Here is a 22,181-nt window from a genome sequence, read left to right as displayed (position 1 = left end):
ATAGCTAAAACATTTATTTTAAAAAAAGAGCAAATAGTTATATTTGTTCGTGTAGCTGAAATGGGTTTCAACCAAACATTACCTTGTATTTTAACTTACCTTTAGTTGGGGAAATGGAATCTATCTATTCTTAAAGGAATTTTAGACATTTTTTCATAGCAGGTTGAGAGTTTTGGAAATGGGAAAAGTTTTCGTTCATAACACAGTGACAGCGTGGGTAGCAGTTCAAGAAGATGCTATGGTTTCTACATTCTCAAAACTCCTTTCTCATTTATTTGAGGGAGGATGAGAAAGGAGAAGGGAAATCTTTAGATACTGGAACCTGTTATGGGCCTGCTGGTGTGAAGAGAAAGGCTTGTTCTGTAGTCACCTTCCCAAGTACCACCATTTTTTGTTTTTATAAATTCTGATACCATAATAATCCTCATGTAAATTTTCATTTCTATGCATTACTTTTCTTGTTTCTTAAAGACAGTAGTCATAACTTTTGGAATACTTACTACATGCTAGCTACTGAGTGTATTCTTCATTTATGTATTATATTAATATACAGTACATCTCTTCATATACGTGCTATCTACAGTATTAGGCATAAGCTATTTTTATGAAGGAAACCCTTGTGTTTAAGAGCTACATCTGCTAACCAAAAGGTCAGCAGTCCAAATCCACCAGGCGCTCCTTGGAAATTCTATGAGGGCAGTTCTACTCTGTCCTATAGGGTTGCTATGAGTCGGAGTCGACTTGATGACAATGGGTTTCGTTTTTATTTTATTTTTATGAATATTATTTTAAATATTTTAATTGTGAAGCATAATAAACAGGCAGGAAAGTGTGTAAATTATAATTATACAGCTTGATAAATACTTAAAAAAGTAGACACCCTTAGAACCACCACTGGAAATAGAACATTTCTAGTGTCTGAGAAAACCCCCAAGCGTACCTTCCCTACTCCCCGGGAGGTAACCCCAATCTGATTTTATGGTAATCAGTTATTTGCTATTTTTTAAAAATAGTTCCCTCACCTATATTTTCATCCCTGAATACAGTAGTTATGTCTGCGTTTGACATTATATGATCATTCCATATGTATTGTGTTGTGCGTTTTTCTTCCAATATTATGTTTTTAAAATTTGTGCAGTTGTACTTAGTCATTGCAGTATAGTATTTATTTATGTGAATATATCACACTTATTTATCTATTTTTTATTTACTCTTGATGGGAGGAGCCTTGGTGGCACAATGGTTAAACTCCCTGCTGCTAACTGAAAATTTGGCAGTTGGAACCCACACAGCAGCTCGATGGGAGAAAGACCTGGACATCTGCTCCCTTAAAGACTACAGCCAAGAAAATCCTATGGGCAGTTCTACTCTCTCATAGCATCCAGCAACAACTCTTGATGGACTTTTTTTTTTTTTTTTTTTCCAGTTTTTGGCTCTAATCAACATTCTAAAAACATTATTGTACGTGTGTTCAGGTATATGTATGTGTGATTTTTCTCTAGGGCACGTATCAAGGAGTAGAATTGCTGAGTCATAGAGTATGTATATATTCAACTCTCCTACAAACTGACCAACTATTTTTCAAGTCTAGCTTTACCAGTCTACACCCTATCAGCATTTTATAAAAGATTTTTATTGTTCCGCTTTCTCACCATAGTTGGAATTGTCAGACTTTAAATGATTTTGCCAGTCTAGTACTATCTCATCGCTGTTTCAATTTGCATTCTTCTTATTACTAATAAATCTCAGCATTTTTTTTTAAGTTTATTGGCCTTTTGTAAAGTATTTGTTCAAGTCTCTTGCACATTTTTTCTATTAGATTTTCTACTTTTAATTTATTGTTGTTGTTACGTGCCGTCAAGTAGGTTCTGACTCATAACGACCCTATGCACAACAGAATGAAACACTGCCCAGTCCTGAGCCATCCTTACAATTGTTGTTATGCTTGAGCTCATTGTTTCAGCCACTGTGTCAATCCACCTCGTTGAGGGTCTTCTTCTTTTCTGCTGACCCTGTACTCTGCCAAGCATGATGTCCTTCTCCAGGGACTGATCCCTCCTGACAACATGTCCAAAGTATGTAAGACGCAGTCTCGCCATCCTTGCCTCTAAGGAGCATTCTGTCCATACGTCTTCCAAGACAGATTTGTTCATTCTTTTGGCAGTCCATGGTATATTCAATATTTTTCACCAAAGCCACAATTCAAAGGAGTCAATTTTTCTTCGTTCTTCCTTATTCATTGTCCAGCTTTCACATACATATGATGTGATTGAAAATACCATGGCTTGGGTCAGGCACACCTTAGTCTTCAGGGTGACATCTTTGCTCTTCAACACTTTAAAGAGGTCCTTTGAAGTATATTTACCCAATGCAATGCATTGTTTGATTTCTTAACTGCTGCTTCCATGGTTGTTAATTGTGGATCCAAGTAAAATGAAATCCTTGACAACTTCAATCTTTTCTCCGTTTATCATGATGTTGCTCATTGGTCCAGTTGTGAGGATTTTTGTTTTCTTTATGAGTTTTTAAAAAACGATATATTCTGGATACAAGTCCTGTGTTCATTACATGATATTAAATAGTTTTCCCACTCATTAACTTGTATTTTGTCTGTCTTTATAGTATCCTTTGATGGACAGAAGTTAATTTTAATGTAATAATATTTGTAAATCTTTTCCTTTATGGTTATGCTTCTTGTCTTAAGAAAACTTGCTTTCACTAAGCTGATGCCATGAAGATGGTCTTCTATGTTATCTTAAAGAGCTTTATACTTTTTCCTTTCACATGTAGGTGTATAATGAACCTGAAATTGATTTGGGGGTATGCTGTGAGGTATGAGTCTATTTTAATTGTTTTGTTTTTTCTGTACGGAAAACCATTTTTTTCCCAGTACATTTATTGAAAAGACCTTCCTTTTACTAATAATCTATAGTACCATCTTTGTCAAAATTCAAGTGATTTTTTTGGTCTGGGTCTCTTTCTGGATTCTCTATTACATTTCTTTGATCTATTTATTTATCCCTACACCAATAAGAGTGTCTAAATACAGTTTTAAAAAATCTTGATATCTGGTAATGCATATTCTTGGCCTTTGTATTTCTGTATAGATTTTAAAGCCAATTTGTCCTGGTTTTCAAAAACCTCCTGTTGGGATTTTTTTTTTTTTTTTTTGGCTCTGAAGAAAGAGAAGTTTATTTTCTCACAGTAAAGTTGGCTAAAAGTCCAAATTCAGGGTGCCAGCTCCAAGGGAAGGCGTTCTTTCTCTGTCAGCTCTGGAGGAAGGTCCTTTTCCTCAATCATCCCATGTTTGAGGAGCTTCTCAGGCACAGGGACCCCAGGTCCAAAGGACATGCTCTGCTCCCGGAGCTGCATTCTTGGTGGTATGAGGTTCCCAGCTCTCTGCTTACTTCCCTTTTCCTTTTATCTCTTGAGAGATAAAAGGTGGTACAGGCCACATCTCAGGGAAACTCCCTTTATATTGGATCAGGGAGGTGACCTGAGTAAGGGTAATATTACAATCCTACCCTAATCCTCTTAACATAAAATTACAACCACAAAATGGAGGACAGCCACAGAATACCAGGAATCATGGCCTAACCAAGTTGATACACACATTTTGGGGGGGACATAATTCAATCTATGACATTTCACCCTTTGGCCCCCCCCCCAAATCACATTCTTGTAACATGGAAAACATATTCATCCCATCATATCATAGCAAAAGTCTTAACTCCAAGTCCAAAATCCAAAAATTCCTCTTCTCTGTGAAATCTAGAATACAAGTTATCTTCTTCCAAAGATACAACAGCAGAACAGGCACAAGCTAGATATTTCCATTACAAATGGGAGAAACTGGAGGGAAAGAAGGGATAACAGGCACCAACAAGTCAGCAGAACACAATAATAATTCCCTGTTCTCTGAGACAATTTACACAGTGACCCTGCCCTCCAGACTCTAGGTATTGGCCACAGACTCCGGATGCTGAGTGGAGGCCCCAAGGCCCTGGGCTTCACCTTCGCCTTCCAGGCCCACTGGGACAGCAACTCTTCTCCCTCAGCTTTAGGAGGACCATTCCCTAGTCCATCTGAGTGGCAACTCCACCCTTAGAAACACCGGAGGCCATGGCTTCAGACTTTGAAGCCCCTGTGTTCATGGCCATACCATTTGAGGCTGAGGCAGCTCGGCTTCTTGTGTTGTCTCTTCAGCTTCTGCTTCTTGATTTCTTGGCCTATCGACTCCTCAGGCCTCATGCCTGCATCTGCCCTGCTGGGGCAAGTGTTCCAAAGCTCAGTAGCCCACTAATAAGTGCCTGGAGGCACCCCACTCCACCAGAAATCCTCCTGCACACAGGCACTCAGGTCTCTTGCTCCATGGGTTGGCTCAAGAGCCATCTGGTGCTGGCCTACTGGTTCTGCTGCCACTTGTTCTCTGCTGCTGCTGCTTCTCTGTTACTGCAGGTTCTGTGCTTCTGCAGCCCCTCTGTCACTGCTGCTTCTCTATCCATTTACAGTTTCAAAACTGCTTCCACATTTTAGGTATCTGTTAGAGCAGCAGCCCACTCTCTTGGTACCAAATTCTGTCTTAGTTATCTAGTGTTGTTATAACAGAAATACCACAAGTAGATGGCTTTTAACAAAGAGAAGTTTATTTTCTCACAGTAAAGAAAAAAGTAGGCTAAAAGTCGAAATTCATGGTGTTAGCTCCAGGGGAGGGCTTTCTCTCTCTGTCGGCTCTGTAGGAAGGTCCTTGTCCTCAATCATCCCACAATCAAGGAGCTTCTCAGGCACAGGGACCCTGGGTCCAAAGGATGGGCTTTGCTCCCGGTTCTGCATTCTTGGTGGTAGGAGGTCCCCCTCCTGTTGGGATTTTGATTGAAATTGTATTGAATATACAAATCAATGTGGGTTCAATCAATAATTTTACAATATTAATTCCTTTAATCAATAAACATGGTATATGCCTCAATTGATTTAGATTTCCTTTATGTTTCTCATTTTTTTCCCCACATGGGTTTTGTCTTTTGTTAGATTTCTCCCTGGATGATTTTTATTTTGATGATATTTTAGAGTGTGTTTTTAAAAAATAAACTTTAAATTTTTAACTCTGCATTTTCCTGTATAAACCTTGTATCTAGAAGCCTTGTTAAAATGATAAATTCTAATAATTTATCCATGGATTGTTTTGAAATTTTTGTGGAACAATTAATTTACTGCAGATAATGATTGTTTTGTGTCTTCCTGTCAATGGTTATAACTTTTATTTTTCTTGAGTTAGTGCTCTGGCTAGAGCTTCAAGTAACCAGTTTCTGTGGAGTCTGTTCCTACTCGTGTGTCAGAGTAGAACTGTGGTCCACAGGGTTTTCAATGCTGAAATTTTGAAAGTGAATTGCCAGGCCTTTCTTCTGAGGTGTCTCTGGGTGGACTCAAAGCTCCAACTTTTCAGTTAGCAGCTGATCACATTAACCATTTGCACCACCCAGGGACTCCAGGACCTTCAGTACAACGTCGAAGTGATATGGAAATAGCATGCACTCTCATGGTCCTGATTTCCAAGGAAAAGCTTTCAATATTTTGTCATTAAGAATAATGGTTGCTGCAGGTTTTTTTGTAAATGCATTTTGTCATATTAATGAAGTTCCCCTTTTGCTGGTTCTGCTATTGGTGCTGGCCACCTATCGCTATCCCAGATTCCATGGAGTCACTTCTGACTCATAGCAACCTCACGTGTGTCAAAGTAGAATTGTGCTCCATAGGGACTTCAATGGCTAATTTTACGGAAGTAGATCACCAGGCCTTTCTTTTGAGATGCCTCTGGGTGGACTTGAACCTCCAAACTTTTGGTTAGCTGCTGAGCATGTTAACCTCTTGCACTACTCAGAGACTCTAAGAGTTTTTTTTTTTAACTCATTAATGAATATTGTATTTTTATCAAATATTCTGCATCCACTGCATGTAAACATATGACACATGCTATTTTAAAATATAGTCAACATTCTTTTAAATTGATCCATATAGTTATCATTTTCTTTGACTTTCTTCCTGCCTTTCTTCCTTCCTTCTTGTCTTCCTTTCTTTGTACCTTCCTTCCTTCCTGCCTGTCTTCCTGCCTTCCGGCTTCCCTTCCCTTCCATCCTTCCTTCCGCTTTCCTTCCTTTTATCTCATGCTTTCCAACTGTATTCATTTCCTTTTTGCTAAAAGTACATCATTAACGATTACCTTAAATGACGGTCTTCTCTTGGAAACTCTATCTTGTTTATCTGATAATAGCTTTAGTTTGGCCTCTTCCTGAATGACATTTTCCCTGGGGATATAGTTCTAAATTGGTATTTATTTTCTTTGAGTGTATTGAAAACAACATTCTACTTTTTTCTGGCTATCTCTTGGTTTCGAGAAGTCAGTTGCCAGTCTATTTGTTGTTCCTTTCATGTCTGTCTACTTTTTTCTTCATCAGCTTTTGAGATTATCTCTTATGTTTTTTTTTTTTTTTTTTGCCACTTCTATGTTATGACTTATTGAGGTGTAGTTTCTTTCTTTTTTTTTTTTAGTCCATTTAATTTTTTTTTTGAAATTGTGGATGAATGTACTTTATCACTTCTGAAAAAAAAAAATCCAGCTAATTATCTCTTCACATCTTGCCTTAGTGTCCTTTATTGTGTTTTTTTGTAGTGCTTCTTTTGATCATTATGCTTCTTTCAATTTGGTCTTCATTTCTGTTATGGTTTTGTTTTACTTTTTTCTTGAGTTGTACTTGTTCAGTTTTATCTTTCCCTATTGCCTTGCTATCTCTTTTCTAGTTCTGTTTCTGCTTTGTGACCTTCATAGATGTGATAACCTCAAGTCTCAATAAGTTGTCTGTTTTAAAAATCATAGTGAAATTGCTGCTCCCAATTAAGGTCTGCTTCATGGCAGCATCTATCTGTTAGTAAATCTTGCCACTCTTCCTGTTATTTTTTTATTATAGACTTTGTCCTGCAAATTTGACTTATCTACATGATTATTTTCTAAGCTGATTATAGCAAGGGAGTGAGTGGTTTTGCTCCTTCTCATGTCACTCCCAATACCACTCCCAATGCTGTGGGCCATGGATATAGTTTTTACTTTTCAGGATGTGTTTGCATTCTTGTTGTTGATTTTTTTGGTTGGCAATTTTTGACAGCTGTTCTGGCCGGACTTTCAACACTGAGATTTATTTTTGTTTTCTCTCTACTTCTTCCACATGGCTCCTGTGCAAAAGTTGGTAACTAATTTAGAATTTCAGCAAAAGTGGGAGTTTATGTTTTTATTTTCCATTTGGCTTGATGATTTTAGACAGATTCCAGGAGGAAAATGAAATACTTTCCTGGAAATCTTTCTTTTCTTATTCCTTAGAGTGCACATTAGTCATTGTTTTATTAATTTTCATTTAAAAGTAATGTTGGCAATCTCTCAAATTAAATTGTAACTTTGTTATCAACAGTGACTATTCATCTCCACAATATATCCTGCCAATCTTTATAGTTCTGTAAACTTTTATCATGGTTTTCCACCTCCAACTTAAAAGTAAGGTAGAGAGATCATAGTTTTTTTGCCTTCACCAAAGGAAGATTTTCATGGAAAGTAATTATTTTATTTCATTTTGACAAATAACTCATTGGTCTAACTTGCCAATGAGTATGTAAAGGAAGCACCAGAGTTAATTGTATATTGATTTAGTAGGGGACAATTGTTTTACTACGTATTCAATATTTTACCTCAAATTCTCTTTAGTAGAAGACAGCGTATTGATAAATTAAGAAATACAATGGTTCTACTAAAGATTTTGGCTAAGTAATCAGAGAAACTATTAAATATCTTAAAGATATAAAGAGGAATTATAGAGATGAGGCCAAGATTGCAGAGTAGTCAGATGTTTCCTGTGGTCCTTCTTACAACAAAGACCAGAAAAAACAAGTAAATCCATTATATATGACAATCTAGGAGCCCTGAACATCAATGGCAAAGTTGAAGAATTGAACTGAGCAGCAGAGGGAGGGAGAGATGATTCAGAAGCAGCAAGGAGATGCCAGACCTGACCCTGCAGGAACCAGCACCCTGCAGGCTAGATTGGTTGGCATGCACGGTGAGGCAAGCAGTAGTGCTCGGGATGCATTTTGCACATCAGGAGAGACTGAGCAGCACAGAGTCTACTCAAGCTTCCAGAACCAGTTAAAAGCAGTGCTCAATTGGCAAAAGATAAGTACAGGTGTCTAACCTACTACATGGGTCAAAAAACACCCTCTTTGGGAAGAACCTCTCTTCTATTTACTGGGCCTGTCACTGCTTTGCACTGGATCCAGGGCCAGCTTCAGGAATTGCAGCATCCCCTGGGCCAGAAGTAGGGCCCATCAAGTGTCCTGAGCCATTCTCCTGGCTTTGGAGAGTGAACAGATCAATAAACAAGAAAAAACAATCTTCTAGCTTCCCTAAGCTGGTAACTCAGGGCAGGCACAGCCCCTTTCTCTAGGCACAGGCATAACGGGTCTATGGACTTGAAATGCCTTTTGCCCTGCAAAGACCTGTGTGGGCCCATTTCAACACTGTAGGCCCTCTTTAGCACAGTACAACAGGGTATATACCTGAAGCCTATTTTCAACTGTATCATCTATAAGGTGGAGTGGCAGGTTCAAGACATTTGACACTGCTGTGCCCATTAAGCAGCGTCCTCACCTACCTACATCAGAGACCTGAGGACTGGTGGTTCCACCCATGACACCTAGCCGCCCATGACGGGGTACAAGAATAAGTGGTGCTTTCCAGTCCTTACATCCAACAGCACTGGGTGCCCATAACCTGGCTGCAAAACCCACCCACCTAAGCACTCTAGGGAACAGGGACATGGTTTCCTCCTAGACACTCAGGGGGAACTGTCAGCCCCCTGCCTTGCTCAGCGCATGGCCTGCACTGCAGCCAGATACCCGTGCCTACTTTGATCACCCCTAGCCATCTAGGACTGTACGTGACAGTCTGCACCACACACTTGGATACTGATTATCTGGACACCTGAGCTGAATCCATACAAAAAAGGAAATGGCCTGCTGTGCTTACATACCTAGTAACAGCTCTAACCATCCGGTGAAAGGACATGAGAGCTTCAAATGTACCAATAATCAAATTAGCTCATATGAGCAGCCTATTTGGGCATATCAAAACAAAACAAGAAGCTAGGACACAGTAAGCAAACATAAAATAAAATGCAATAACTTATTGTTGCCTCAAGGACAACAGTCAATGTCAAATCACATAAAGAGGCAGACCATGATGGCTTCAGCAAAGGCCCAAAATAAAGAATCAAGAAACCTTCCAGAAGAAGATAACTTCTTGGAATTACCAGAAGAAAAATTCAAAAGATTAATATTCAGAGCTGTTCAAGAGATCAGGAAGGAGATCAGGTAAAATGTAGAATAAGCCAAGGAACACACAGCAAAGCAATAGAGGAACTTAAGAAGGTTATACAAGAGCATAATGACAAATTTAAGAGGCTGCAAGAGTCCATAGAGGGACAGCAAACAGAAATTCAAAAGATTAACAATAATATTTCAGATTACACAACTCAATAGATAGTCATAGGAGCAGAACTGAGGCAATGGAAGTCAGAATTAGTGAGATTGAAGGTAAAGCACTTGACACCAACTTATCTGAGGAAAAATCGTATAAAAGAATTAAAAAAAATGAAGAGACCCTAAGAATTACGTGAGACTCTATCAAACGGAATAACTACAAGTCATTGGAGTGCTAAAACAGGGAGACTAGCAGAAAATACAGAGAGAATTGTTGAAGATTTGTTGGCAGAGAACTTCCCTGATATCGTGAAATATGAGAAGATATTTATCCAAGAAACTCATCAAACCTCACACAAGGTAGATCCCAAAAGAAGGTCACCAAGACATATTAAAACCAAATTTGCCAAAGTCAAAGATAAAGGGAGAATTTTAAGAATGGCTAGGGAAAAACAAAAAGTCACCTACAAAAGAGACAAAGGAGAGTCAATAAGAATAAACTCTGACTACTCAGCAGAAACTATACAGGCAAGAAGGTAATGGGATAACAAAGCCTTGAAGGAAAAAAAAAAAAATTGCCAGCCAAGAATTATAGTGTCTCTCAAATATGTTGGCAAAATTAGGGCATTTCCAGAATAACAGAAGTTTAAGGAATTTGTAAAAACCAAACCAAAATTACAAAAAATACTAAAGGGAGTCCTCTGGTTAGAAAATCAATAACATCAGATAAAAACCCAAGATGAGAACACAGGACAGAGCAACCAGATATCAAAGCAGATAGGGAAATCATAAAAATAAATCAAGTTTAAAACACTGAAAAGAGGGAAACAGAGATGTCAATGTGTAAAAGATGATAACAATAAAACAAAAAAGAGGAACTAAAAAAAAGTAGTCATAGATCTTTCATATGGAGAGGAAGTCAAAGCAATATAAAGAAATAAAAGATTGGTTTAAGCTTAGAAAAATAGGGGTAAATATTAAGGTAACCACAAAGGAAACTAACAATCCTAAATATCAAAATAAAAAAAAAAAAGAAAAACATAAAGGCTCAGCAACACAAAATCAACAACAATGAAAAAAGAGAATGAAAGGGAAATACATAGAGAAAAACAAGTCAGCACAGAAGATTAAGTGGAACAAAGAAACTGTCAACAACAACAAAAAATACCTCAAAATGACAGCACTAAATTCATACCTATCCATAATTACGCTGAATGTAAGTAGACTAAATGTACCAATAAAGAGGCAGAGAGTGGCAGGATGGATTAAAAAAAACATGATCTGTCTATCTTCTGCCTGCAAGAGACACACCTTAGGCTTAAAGACACAAACAAACTAAACCTCAAAGGGTGGAAAAAAATATATCAAACAACAATCAAAAAAGAGTAGAAGTGGCAATATTAATCTCTGACAAAATAGACTTTAAAGTAAAATCTACCACAAAGGATAAGGAAGGATACTATATAATGATCAAAGGTCAATACACCAGGAGGACATACCATAATAAATATTTACACACACAACCACAGGGCTCCAAAATACATAAAAGAAAATCTAACAGTGCTGAAAAGAGAAATAGCTCCACAATAATAGTAGGAGGCTTTCAACACCACTTTTGGTGAAGGAAAGAACATCCAAAAAGAGGTTCAATAAAGACACAGAAGATGTAAATGCCACAATCAACCAACTTCATCTCATAGACATATACAGAACACCCTGCTCAACAGCAGCCAAGTATACTTTCTTTTGCAGGGCACGTGGAACGTTCTTCGGAATAGACCACATGTTAGGCCATAAAGCAAGCCTTAACAGAATCCAAAACATCGGAATAGTACAAAACATCTTTTCTCACCAGAAAGCCATAAAAGTAGAAATGGATAACAGAAAAAGCAAGAAAAAAAAATTAAACACATGGAAACCTAACAACGCCTTGCTCAAAAACTACTGGGTTATAGAAGAAATTAAGGACAGAATAAAGAAGTTCACAAAATCAAATGAGAATGGAAACACCTCTTACCAGAACCTTTGGAACACAGCAAAAGCAGTGCTCAGAGGTCAATTTATAGCAATAAATGCACACATATTTAAAGAAGAAAGGGTCAACATCAAAACATTAACCCCAAAACTCAAAAAAAAAAAAAAAAAGAGAGAGCAGCAAAAGAAGCCCTCAGGCACCAGAAGAAAGCAACTAATAAAAATTAGAGCCAAATTAAATGAAATAGAGAACAGGAAAAGAATTGAAAAAGTTAACAAGACCAAAAGCTGGTTCTTTGAAAAGATCAGCAAAAATCATAAATCATTAGCCAAACTGACAAAAAGAAAAAAAACAAAAACAAAAACAGAAGAAGCAAATAAGAGATGAGATTGGCAATATCACAACAGACATAACTGAAATTAAAAGAATCATAACAGAATACTATGAAAAATTGTACTCTAACAAAATTGAAAACCTAGAGGAAATGGACAAATTTCTAGAAACACTCTACCTACCTAAACTAACACAAAGAGAGGTAGAACAACTAAATAAACCTATAACAAAAGAAGAGATTGAAAAAGTAATTAAAAAACTCCCAACAACAACCAAAAAAGGTCATGCCCTGACGGATTCACTGGAGAATTCTACCACACTTTCAGAGAAGAGTTAACACTACTACTACTAAAGGCATGTCAGAGCACAGAAAAGGACGGAATACTCCCAGACTCATTCTATGAAGTCAGCATAACCCTGATACCAAAAATAGGTAAAGACACCACCAAAAAAAAAAACAGAAAGAAAATTACAGACCAATATCCCTCATGAACATAGATGCAAAAGTCCTCAACAAAATTCTAGCCAGTAGAATTCAACAACATGTCAAAATAATAATTCACCATGATCAAGTGGGATTCATACCAGGCATGCAGGGATGGTTCAACATCAGAAATACAATCAATGTAATCCATCACATAAATAAAAGACAAGAACCACATGATCTTATCAATTGTTGCCAAAAAGGCATTTGACAAAGTCCAACAACCATTCATGATAAACACTCTCAGCAAAATAAGAATAGAAGGGAAATTCCTCAACATAGTAAAGGGTATTTATACAAACCCAACAGCCAACATCATTCTAAAAGGAGAGAGTCTGAAAGCATTCCCCTTGAGAACGGGAACCAGGCAGGGATGCCCTTTATCACCACTCTTATTCAACATTGTGCTGGAGGTCCTAGTCAGAACAACTAGGCTAGAAAAAGAAATAAAGGGCATCCAGGTTGGTAAGGAAGAAGTAACAGTATCTTTATCTGTAGATAATATGATCTTATACACAGAAAACCCCAAAGAATCCTCAAGAAAACAACTGGAACTAATAGAAGATTTCAGCAAAACATCAGGATAAAAGATAAAATACAAAAATCATTTGGATTTCTCTACACCAAGAAAGAGAACTTCAAAGATGAAATCACCAAATCCATACCATTTACAATAGCCCCCAAGATGATAAAATACTTAATAATAAATCTAATCAGAGATGTAAAAGAGCCATACAAAGAAAACTACAAGACACTACTGCAAGAAACCAAAAGAGACCTTCCTAAGTGGAAAAACATACCTTGCTCATGGATAGGAAAACTCAACATTATGAAAATGTCAGTGCTACCCAAAACGATCTATAGATACAATGCAATCCTGATCCAAATTCCAATGGCACTTCCTAATGAAATGGAGAAACAAATCACCAACATCATATGAAAGGGAAAGAAGCCCTGGATAAGCAAAGCATTACCGAAGAAGAACAAAGTGGGAGTCCTCACGCTTCCTGATTTTAGAACTTATTATACTGCCACAGTAGTCGAAACAGCCTGGTATTGGTACAACAACAGATATATAGACCAATGGAACATATCTGAGAATTCAGACCTAAATTCATCCACCTATGAGCAGCTTATATTTGACAAAGGCCCAAAGTCCAGTAAATGGGGAAAAGACAGTCTCTTTAACAAATGGTGCTGGCATAACTGGATATCCATCTGGAAAAAAAATGAAACAAAACCCATACCTCATACCATGCACAAAAACTAACTCTAAAATGGATTAAAGACCTAAATATAAATCTAAAACAATAAGGACCATGGAAAAAAAGTAGGAACAATGCTAGGAGACCTAATGTATGGCATAAACAGAATACAAAACATTACTAACAATGCACAAACACCAGAAGAGAACCTAGATAGCTGGGAGCTCCTGAAAATCAAACACATATGCTCATCAAAAGACTTCATCAGAAGAGTAAAAAGACAACCTACAGACTGGGAAAAAAAATTTGGCTACGACATGCCCAAGCAGGGTCTAATCTCCAAAATCTACAAGATACTGCAAAACCACAACAAAAAGACAATTAACCCAATCAAAAAATGGGTAAAGATATGAACAGGCACTTCACCAAAGAAGACATTCGGGTGGCTAACAGACACATAAGGAAATGTTCATGATCATTAGCCATTAAAAAAATGGAAATCAAAAGTACAATGAGATATGATCTCACCTTAACAAGGATGGCATTAATCCAAAAAACACAAAGAAATAAATGTTGGAGAGGTTGTGAAGAGACTGGAACACTTATACACTGCTGGTGGGAGTGTAAAATGGTAGAACCACTTTGGAAATCGATTTGGCACTTCCTTAAGAAACTAGAAATAGAAGTATCATAGGATCCAGCAATCCCACTCCTTGGAATATATTCTAGAGAAACAAGAGCCCTCAAACGAATAGATATATGCACAGCCGTGTTCACTGGAGCACTGTTCGCGATAGCAAAAAGTTGGAAATAACCTAGGTGCTCATCAAAAAGTGAATGGATAAACTATGGTATAACCACACAATAATAAAGAACAAGGATGAATCCATGAAACACCTCATAACATGGATGAATCTGGAAGGCATTATGCTGAGTGAAATTAGTTGCAAAAGGACAAATATTGTATGAGACCGCTTTTAAAAGAGCTCAAGAAAAGATTTAAACACAGAATGACATTCCTTGATGGTTACGATGGTAGGGAGGGAGAGAGGGGTATTCACTAACTAAATAGTAGACAAGAATTGTCCTAGGTGAAGGGAAGGACAACACACAATACTACAGGGGAAGTCAGTAAAACTGGACTAAACCAAAAGCTAAGAAGTTTCCTGAATAAAACCAAACACTTTGAGGGACAGAGTAGCAGGGGAGGTGGTTTGGGGACCGTGGTTTCAGGGGGCACTTAGGTCAATTGGCATAACAAGGTTTGTTAAGAAAATGTTCTGATCCCACTTTGGCATCTGGTGTCTTAAACGTTAGCGAGCGGTCATCTAAGATACATCAATTGGTCCCAACCCACCTGGAGCAAAGGAGGATGAAGAAAACCAAAGACACAAGGAAAACGAGCCCAAGAGACAGAAAGTGCCACAAAAACCAGAGACTCCATTAGCCTGAGACCTGAAGAACTAGATGGTACCCAGATACCACCAATGACTGCCCTGACAGACAACACAACAGACAGCCCCTGATGGAGCAGGAGAAAAGTGGGGTACAGAGCTCAAATTCTAGTAAAAAGACTAGACTTAATGGTTTGACTGAGACTGTAGGAACCCCAGAAGACATGGCCCCCCAGACTCTCTGTTAGCCCAGGACTAAAACCGTTCTCAAAGCCAACTCTTCAGACAAAGATTAGACTGGAATACAAGACATAAAATGATACTTGTGAAGAGTGTGCTTCTTAGTTCAAGAGACTAAATGGGCAGCTCCTGTCTGGAGACTAGATGAGAAGGCAAAAAGGGACAGGAGTTGGTTGAATGGACACAGAAAATCTGAGGTGGAAAGGAGTGTGCTGTCACATTATAGAGAGAGCAACTAGGGTCACATAAAAATGTGTGTATAAATTTTTGTATGAGAAACTATCTTCAGCTGTAAACTTTCACTTAAAGCATTATCATGCTTTTTTATTTTTTAATTAAAAAAAGAAGGAATTATAACAATACTTTGTGACTGATTTGTAAAATGTGTGTTGTACCCTATTAAAACCTGGAATATTTCAAAAGAAATAAATTCTTAAAAAAACAGTAAATTCACTATCCTTAATTTTGACTTATAAAGACTCTAGATGGAGCCCTGTTGGCACAGTGGTTAAGAGCTCAGGTTGCTAACCAAAAAGGTTGGCAGTTCAAATCCACTACCCCCTCCTTGGAAACACTATGGGGCAGTCCTACTCTGTCCTGTAGGGTCACTATAAGTTGAAATCAACTTGATGGCATGGGTTTGTGTTCTTGTTTTGTTTTTTGGTTTAAGGCTCTTTATAGATTTTTATATTAAGCATTTGATATTTTTATAGAATAGCTCTCATCCCTTTTGGGACAACTTAGTGCCACTTATGAAACTCAAGAATCATCCTTACTCTCCTCAGGTCATTTCAGTCTCTGTGTGAAGGAGCCCAATGACTGGGGTCTCCATGACATTTTCAGAGTCCTCTGAGAGTCTGGCCAGTTGATTAAGACATTTTTTTTTTTCTTTTTTCACCAGACTGACCATCTTTTCTACCTATTTTTCCCCTGGAGCAGAAAATCATAAGGAGGAAATATAATGTTAACAATAACATTTTATACCACATCAATTTTCAAAGTGCTTTTACACATTTTATTAATTTTGATCCTCAGGAAGGAGATAGGGCAGATATTTTTGCTGGGTATAAAATATTGTGTTGACTTTTTTTCTTTCTGTACTTGGAATATATTGTGCCACTTGGTCCAGGCTTTCATGGTTTCTGATGGGAAATCTTCTATTGTTTAATTGTTTTTCCTCTATGGATAAGATGTTTTTGTCTCTGGCTGCTTTCAAGACTTTTTCTTTGTCTCTAATTTCCAGGGAAAACCTGACGGCATAGTGATTAAGAGCTACAGCTGCTAACCAAAAGGTCAGCAGTGCAAATCCGTCAGGCAATCCTTGGAAACACTTTTGAGCAGTTCCCCTCTGTCCTATAGGGTCACTATGAATTGGAATGAACTCAACGGCAACAGGTTTTTTTTTTTTTTTTTGGTTATAGTTTTCAGAAGTTTAATTATGTTGCATCTGGACGTGGATTTCTTTGGGCTTATTCTTTTTTTCTTATTCTGTTTGGGGGTCTCTCAGGTTCTTGAATCTATAAGTTTATGTTGATTTCCAAATTTAGGAAGTTTTCAGCCATTATTTCTTTGGGTATTTTTTTTTCAGCCCCATCCTCTTTCTCCTCTCCTTTTGAGACTCAGATAACAGGAACTTTAGGTCTTTTGTTATAGTCTTACAGGTCCCTGAGGCTCTGTTCTTTTATTTTTCACTCTTCTTTCTCTGTTGTTCAGATTGGGCAGTTTCTATTGTTTTCTCTTCCATTTCACCAGTTCTTTCCTATGTCACCTCCATTCTGCTGTTGAGACCAACCACTGAATGTTTTTTTATTTAGATTGCTGTATTTTTCCATTCTAAAATTTCATTTGGTCTTTTTTTTAAATACCTTCTATGACTTTATTTCTTTGCCAAGTCTTTCTATTTCTTTGATGAAGCTTCTTATTTTTCATTCATTTCTAGGGTGTTCATACTCTCTTACTGAAATATTTTTATCATGATTGCTTGTATATTTTTGCCAGATAATTCTAACATTTCTGTCATCTTGGTGTTAGCATCTTTTATGGATCGAATTGTGTCTCCCAAAAATATGTGTTGTAAATCCTAACCTCTATACCTGTGGTTATAATCCCATTTGGGCATGGGTTGTCTTTGTTATGTTAATGAGTCAGGATTAGTGTAGGGTGTCCTTGAGTCAATATCTTTTGAGATATAAAAGAGATTAAACAAGCAAGCAGAGATGGGGGAATATTGATGTCAAGCCACATGGAGATCTCCAAGGAACCAGGAAACAGAAGCTGAAAAAACAAGGATCTTCCCCCAGAGGTGACAGAGAGGGAAAGCCTTCCCATAGAGCTGGTGCCCTGAATTCAGGATTTTAACCTCCAAAGCTGTGAGAAAATAAATTTGTTTGTTAAAGCCATCCACTTGTGGTGCTTCTCTTATAGCAGCACTAGATAACTAAGACAGCATCTATTGATGGCCTTTTTTAAATTTAGTTTGAAATCTTCATTCTTGGTATGACGAGTACATTTCTATTGAAATCTGGATATTTTCAATTTATGTTATGAGACTCTAAATCTTATTTAAACCATCTTTTTTAGTTAACTTTTTCTAACACTAAAGGGGCCCCACCTTGCAGCTGCCAGAAGGAGGTAGAATTTTAGGTTGCCCACTCAGCCTGTGTTGACACCTGAGGAGTGAGGGATCCTTGTTACTGCTGGGTAGGAGTGGGAATTCTACTCTCCGTGTAGACTTCACTGATACTGCAGTGAGTACGTTGTCTTTACTGCTGGGCATGGCAAAAGTCCTGACTCTCCACTAGTCCCTCTTTGACACCAACCCAGTGAGACGCTGGAGGGGTGCCCCATTACTACCAGGTTGGAGAGGAAGCCTAGGCTCCCTACATGATCTGCACTGACACTGTAGGGTGGAGTGGTCTCTTTACTGACCACGGAAATAAAAGTCCCACTTTGTACTTGATCTTCTCTGGTGGGGGTGGGGGGGCCTTATTACAGCCTCACAAGAGTGAAAGCCTAGGCTACCTATTTATCCTTTCCTAGAATGGAGACCACAGTTCCTCCACCCCCCCACCCTCTTGTGGTCTTTGATGGTAATAGAGCGATTATTGTCTAAAAGTTTTGTGTCTTGCTAGGTTGCCACTTTCCTGGTTCTCTGGATAAAGTAGGAAGGCTTTTGTTAAACCCCCATTTTTTATTGATGTTTCTGGGTCACCACATCTTCAATTCCACGTCTGGGATTATGGGGCAAAGAGAAGCCCTGGGAACTCATCACCATGTCATTGCTTGGGTCCTAAGGTCTCTAGCAAGTCTGCCATCTTTTACAGGCTTATGTTTGTTTTATATTTAATGTCAAGGATGTTCAGTTATACTTAGTGAGGGGAATAGGGAAAATATGTCTACTTCGTCTTCCCAAAAGCAAAAATCTCCCTTCGTGATTAGTTTTAATATTATGAACACTTTAAAAATTACTTTACTTATGTTGTACTTATATGTCCTTCTTCCCAACATAGGAAAAGGCTGGGGTTGCTGCCCAGAGAATTGGATTGCATCAAATACCAGCTGCTACTTTATTTCTTTTAAATTAAGTAACTGGACTGAGAGTGAGAAGAACTGTGCTGGGGTGGGAGCTCACCTGCTGGTGATCAACACCAAGGAGGAGCAGGTACTTTCTAATGGACCACGAAGCAGGGGCCCTGCCTGGGGTTTGCTCATCTCTGTTGGCGGACAGGAGGTTTTATTGTTCTGGGATGTTGGTACTTCGTGAGAAGGCTTTTAGGAAAGCAAATAGGAGAGGCTTCTAAGCCTTTACACTCTACAGCTTCTTTCTGCTTTAATAAAACCTCCCCCAAAAGAAATTGGGGCATTTAAAATATAACATGTGGGAGTTGAGTGTAAAGATGAGAAAATTTCAGTCTGAAACATCGGTTTGCTCTTTCAAAATGTAAATGTCTTATACATCATTCACTACTTAACAAAGAAGGGGAATTAAGTGGAATAGAGAAATAAAGTTGAATCTTAAAAATCACAATCAACAATCAGAAATGAAAAAGTATCGCTGAAGTTATGAAAGAAAAAATTATTGTATTTGTGAACACTGTCTCATATACAACTTTTCAGAATACCATTTCTTGGAGAAATAAAGGGGGAAAGTGAGTATGAGATTAGAGTTCAGTGTAATCATGGTTAGAACTCTCTCCCATGTTTTCATAAGTGATGTATTTGATCCTGCCTTGCTGAGCCTCAGAAGTCCTGTGGTCATGGTCAAAGGCCATGTGGCTTTCCGTGGTTCCTGTTCTTCTCTTTTCTCTAAGACATTAAGAAACTCAGTACAACCTAAGTACTCTACAGTTGGTGAGTCCTTTCTTGTCTTCTCTCAGCTATTAATATACCAGAAGCTGGATAAGAGATTTGCTTACTATATGGGACTGTCAGACCCAGAAAGGACGTACCAGTGGCAATGGGTAGATCAGTCACCATACGACAAAAGTGTCACGTGAGTATAGAATTCAATAAAAGAATCTTGAATCCTGTGCCATACTGGGCCATTCCAGCTCTCAGCTACTAAAAAACAACGAAAAAAACTTACTTTTTTTTTTTTTGAACCCACGTCTATTTGACCCTGAAATCTGTGCTCTTAACCACATTTATATCTTTAAATAAAACAAAAAATTCATGTCATTTAAGTTCATAATTAATTAATAAGATTTAATATTTCTCCTAAAGCAAAAATACTAAATTCTGATAATCTTATAATAACTTCTGTTTGTGTAGTTCTGTAACAAATACTTTAGAATACATTACCAGCTTTGATCCTCATACCAACTGTGTGAAATACATATGAATATTACTCAATCTCCATTTTTTAGATAGGAAACCTGAGACTCAGGGAAATTATATTACTTGCCCAAGATAGCAGGGAGGAAGTAGCAGATGCAGACGGCTTAACTACTTCTCCAGACTTCAAAAGCAGTGCCTCAAGAACAAACTGTATCCATACTGGAGACCAGGGGGCATCTTTCATCACTTAAGGAAGCCCTATGGGATTGGCAGTCCCATGGGAACCGGAAAGAAGGGTGAACAAGTAGACTTGGGCCTCTGGGACAGTTGGTAAGAGGATTTTTAATGTGTCCTGAGTTGCTTAAGGTGTCAGAATATCGGGTGATGTGGGCACAGTTTTCAAGGGAATTGTCAGACACATAGATGAAGGAGAAGCTGCTTAAACTTGAAAGTTTTACAAAAGGAGGCAGCCTGAGAAGTGAGGAAGAAATGATTAGACATGTCTGACCTGGACTCCGCACTGTTCAACCCCAGCTCTCTCAGTCTCTAACCCGTTTCAAAGCACTCTGAAGAAATAAAACCTTCATCCTTTTTCACCTTTCAGATTCTGGCATCCTGGAGAACCCAGTGATAATAATGAGCACTGTGTTTTCATAAATTCTGTTAAAGCAAACTGGGGTTGGAATAACGCCCCTTGTCATGAATCTCAAAACTCAGTTTGCGAGATGATGAAGATCTACTTATGAATGGAACGTTCTCCATTGATGGGTGCTTGGATTGGCATCCACCATGAAAGGAATAACTACAGTATTTTTCACAAATAGCCAACCCACGTAAATAACGCACTCACATGTATTGCGCGGAAAGGATGAAATTGTGTAAAAAGTTCTGCCGGAGCGCGCTGGTGCATATATCGCTCATGTCTGCTGAGTGATGTTTTCAGAAGGGAATTTCAGCCTTATTCACCCTCATTCAATAATCTAAAAATGTTACTTTTGATCATATTTGTGTAATAAAGGTATAAGCCGTGGTCAAGAAGTCATGGATCAATTTGGTAGTATCTCGGTAACTGGAAAAAAGACAATTGAAACTGCACTCGCCCTGAGGCAGTTCCCGGCGGAGCCTGAGAGTGGTAGAGTTCCTTGTACATCTGTGCCCAGGCACCTCCCCTCCCAGAGACTGGCGGGGAGTAGGGTGGAGGGCTGGTGGGGGGCGGGGGCTGGTAGGAAAGCTGCCGCAGCCGGTGCACAGGCTGGTCCCTTGGTGGGTGGGTGGGGGGGGGCGGTGCCCCGCGCCAGGGTCCCTGAGGTGCCTGCACCACTTCAAGTCCTCTACAGGGCGGTGTGGGCTTCGCGGGCACTGCCCCGGTGTCAGTCAGACCTGTCTCCTCCGAGCGAGGGACATGCGATTCCTCTGCGCCGGAGGCTCTGACACCAGCCTGGTGGCATGACATTCAAACGGCCTGCGCTGGGCACCCGGCCAGGCATACGGCGAGGAGGAACGTGCGCGGCTGCAGAGCGCCAGCCTCGCCCTGCTGAGTGGCTTCTCGGGCCTGGAGCGTGCAGAGCAGCCCTGGGCTAGGGCCCAGCAGCCTGGAGGAGGCTGTTTCCGGGGCGGAAAAAATGATTTCTTCCTGCATTGGAATAAGTGGTTTGCACAACAGGGAAGGAATCCTGCCAGGAGAGGAGCTTCTTTAGAAACTCGAGGGTAGGCTGGTGAGGGTCTGCTGCTGGGAACCAAAACTCTGCTTCAATAGGCACCAAGACGAAGACGTAATAACATTAAACCCGTTTGGACAGAAAAAAAGAAAAATTGAAGTCAGCAACGTAAAAATATTGGTATAGCATGCTTATGAAAATAATATGTGGGAGAGGGGATCCACGGTAGGCAAAAAAACAAACAAAAAAAAGGATAACATCTGCATGATTTGCAGAAAATATAGTAATTCACTCTTTTTGTTTATGTGTAAACCTTGTGTAAGGGATGTGGATAGAATTTTCAGTAGGCAGTCACTTATTCCACTTATGGTAGAATCAGTTCACAACTCATTCGTCCATAAATGTACATTTATTGAACATACGCCATGTTCCAGAAACTACTAGAGAACCCTTTTGTGGACACGTGGGGGGAGCATCAGCTTCCTTTCCTAATTTGTCTGCTAAGGAATTAGTTACTGATATAATTAGATATGACAGCTAACCGAAAGGTCAGCAGTTCAAATCCACTAGCCACTCCTTGGAAACGCTACAGGGCAGTTC

The 22,181-nt window shown here is 38.8% G+C and overlaps 1 protein-coding gene across 4 annotated transcripts in view; it reads left to right on the top strand.

The window, feature by feature from the left end:
- LOC126075138 (C-type lectin domain family 4 member A-like) overlaps positions 1-22,181 on the top strand; it is a 59,395-nt gene that overhangs the window by 20,101 nt on the left and 17,113 nt on the right. For 3 of the 4 annotated variants that reach the window (XM_049882373.1, XM_049882372.1, XM_049882374.1), the window contains 3 exons: positions 18,657-18,808; positions 19,524-19,639; positions 20,528-20,953. In XM_049882373.1, the coding sequence (XP_049738330.1) occupies positions 18,657-18,808; positions 19,524-19,639; positions 20,528-20,669 (410 nt within the window). In that variant the 3' untranslated portion in view covers positions 20,670-20,953. Of the gene's footprint in view, positions 1-18,656; positions 18,809-19,523; positions 19,640-20,527; positions 20,954-22,181 lie in introns of those variants that run through there. The other variant, XM_049882375.1, reaches the window with a different exon arrangement.

The sequence above is a fragment of the Elephas maximus genome, chromosome 4, assembly GCF_024166365.1.
Source record: "Elephas maximus indicus isolate mEleMax1 chromosome 4, mEleMax1 primary haplotype, whole genome shotgun sequence".
NCBI lineage: Eukaryota > Metazoa > Chordata > Mammalia > Proboscidea > Elephantidae > Elephas > Elephas maximus.
This window is presented reverse-complemented; position numbering and strand designations above follow the sequence as displayed.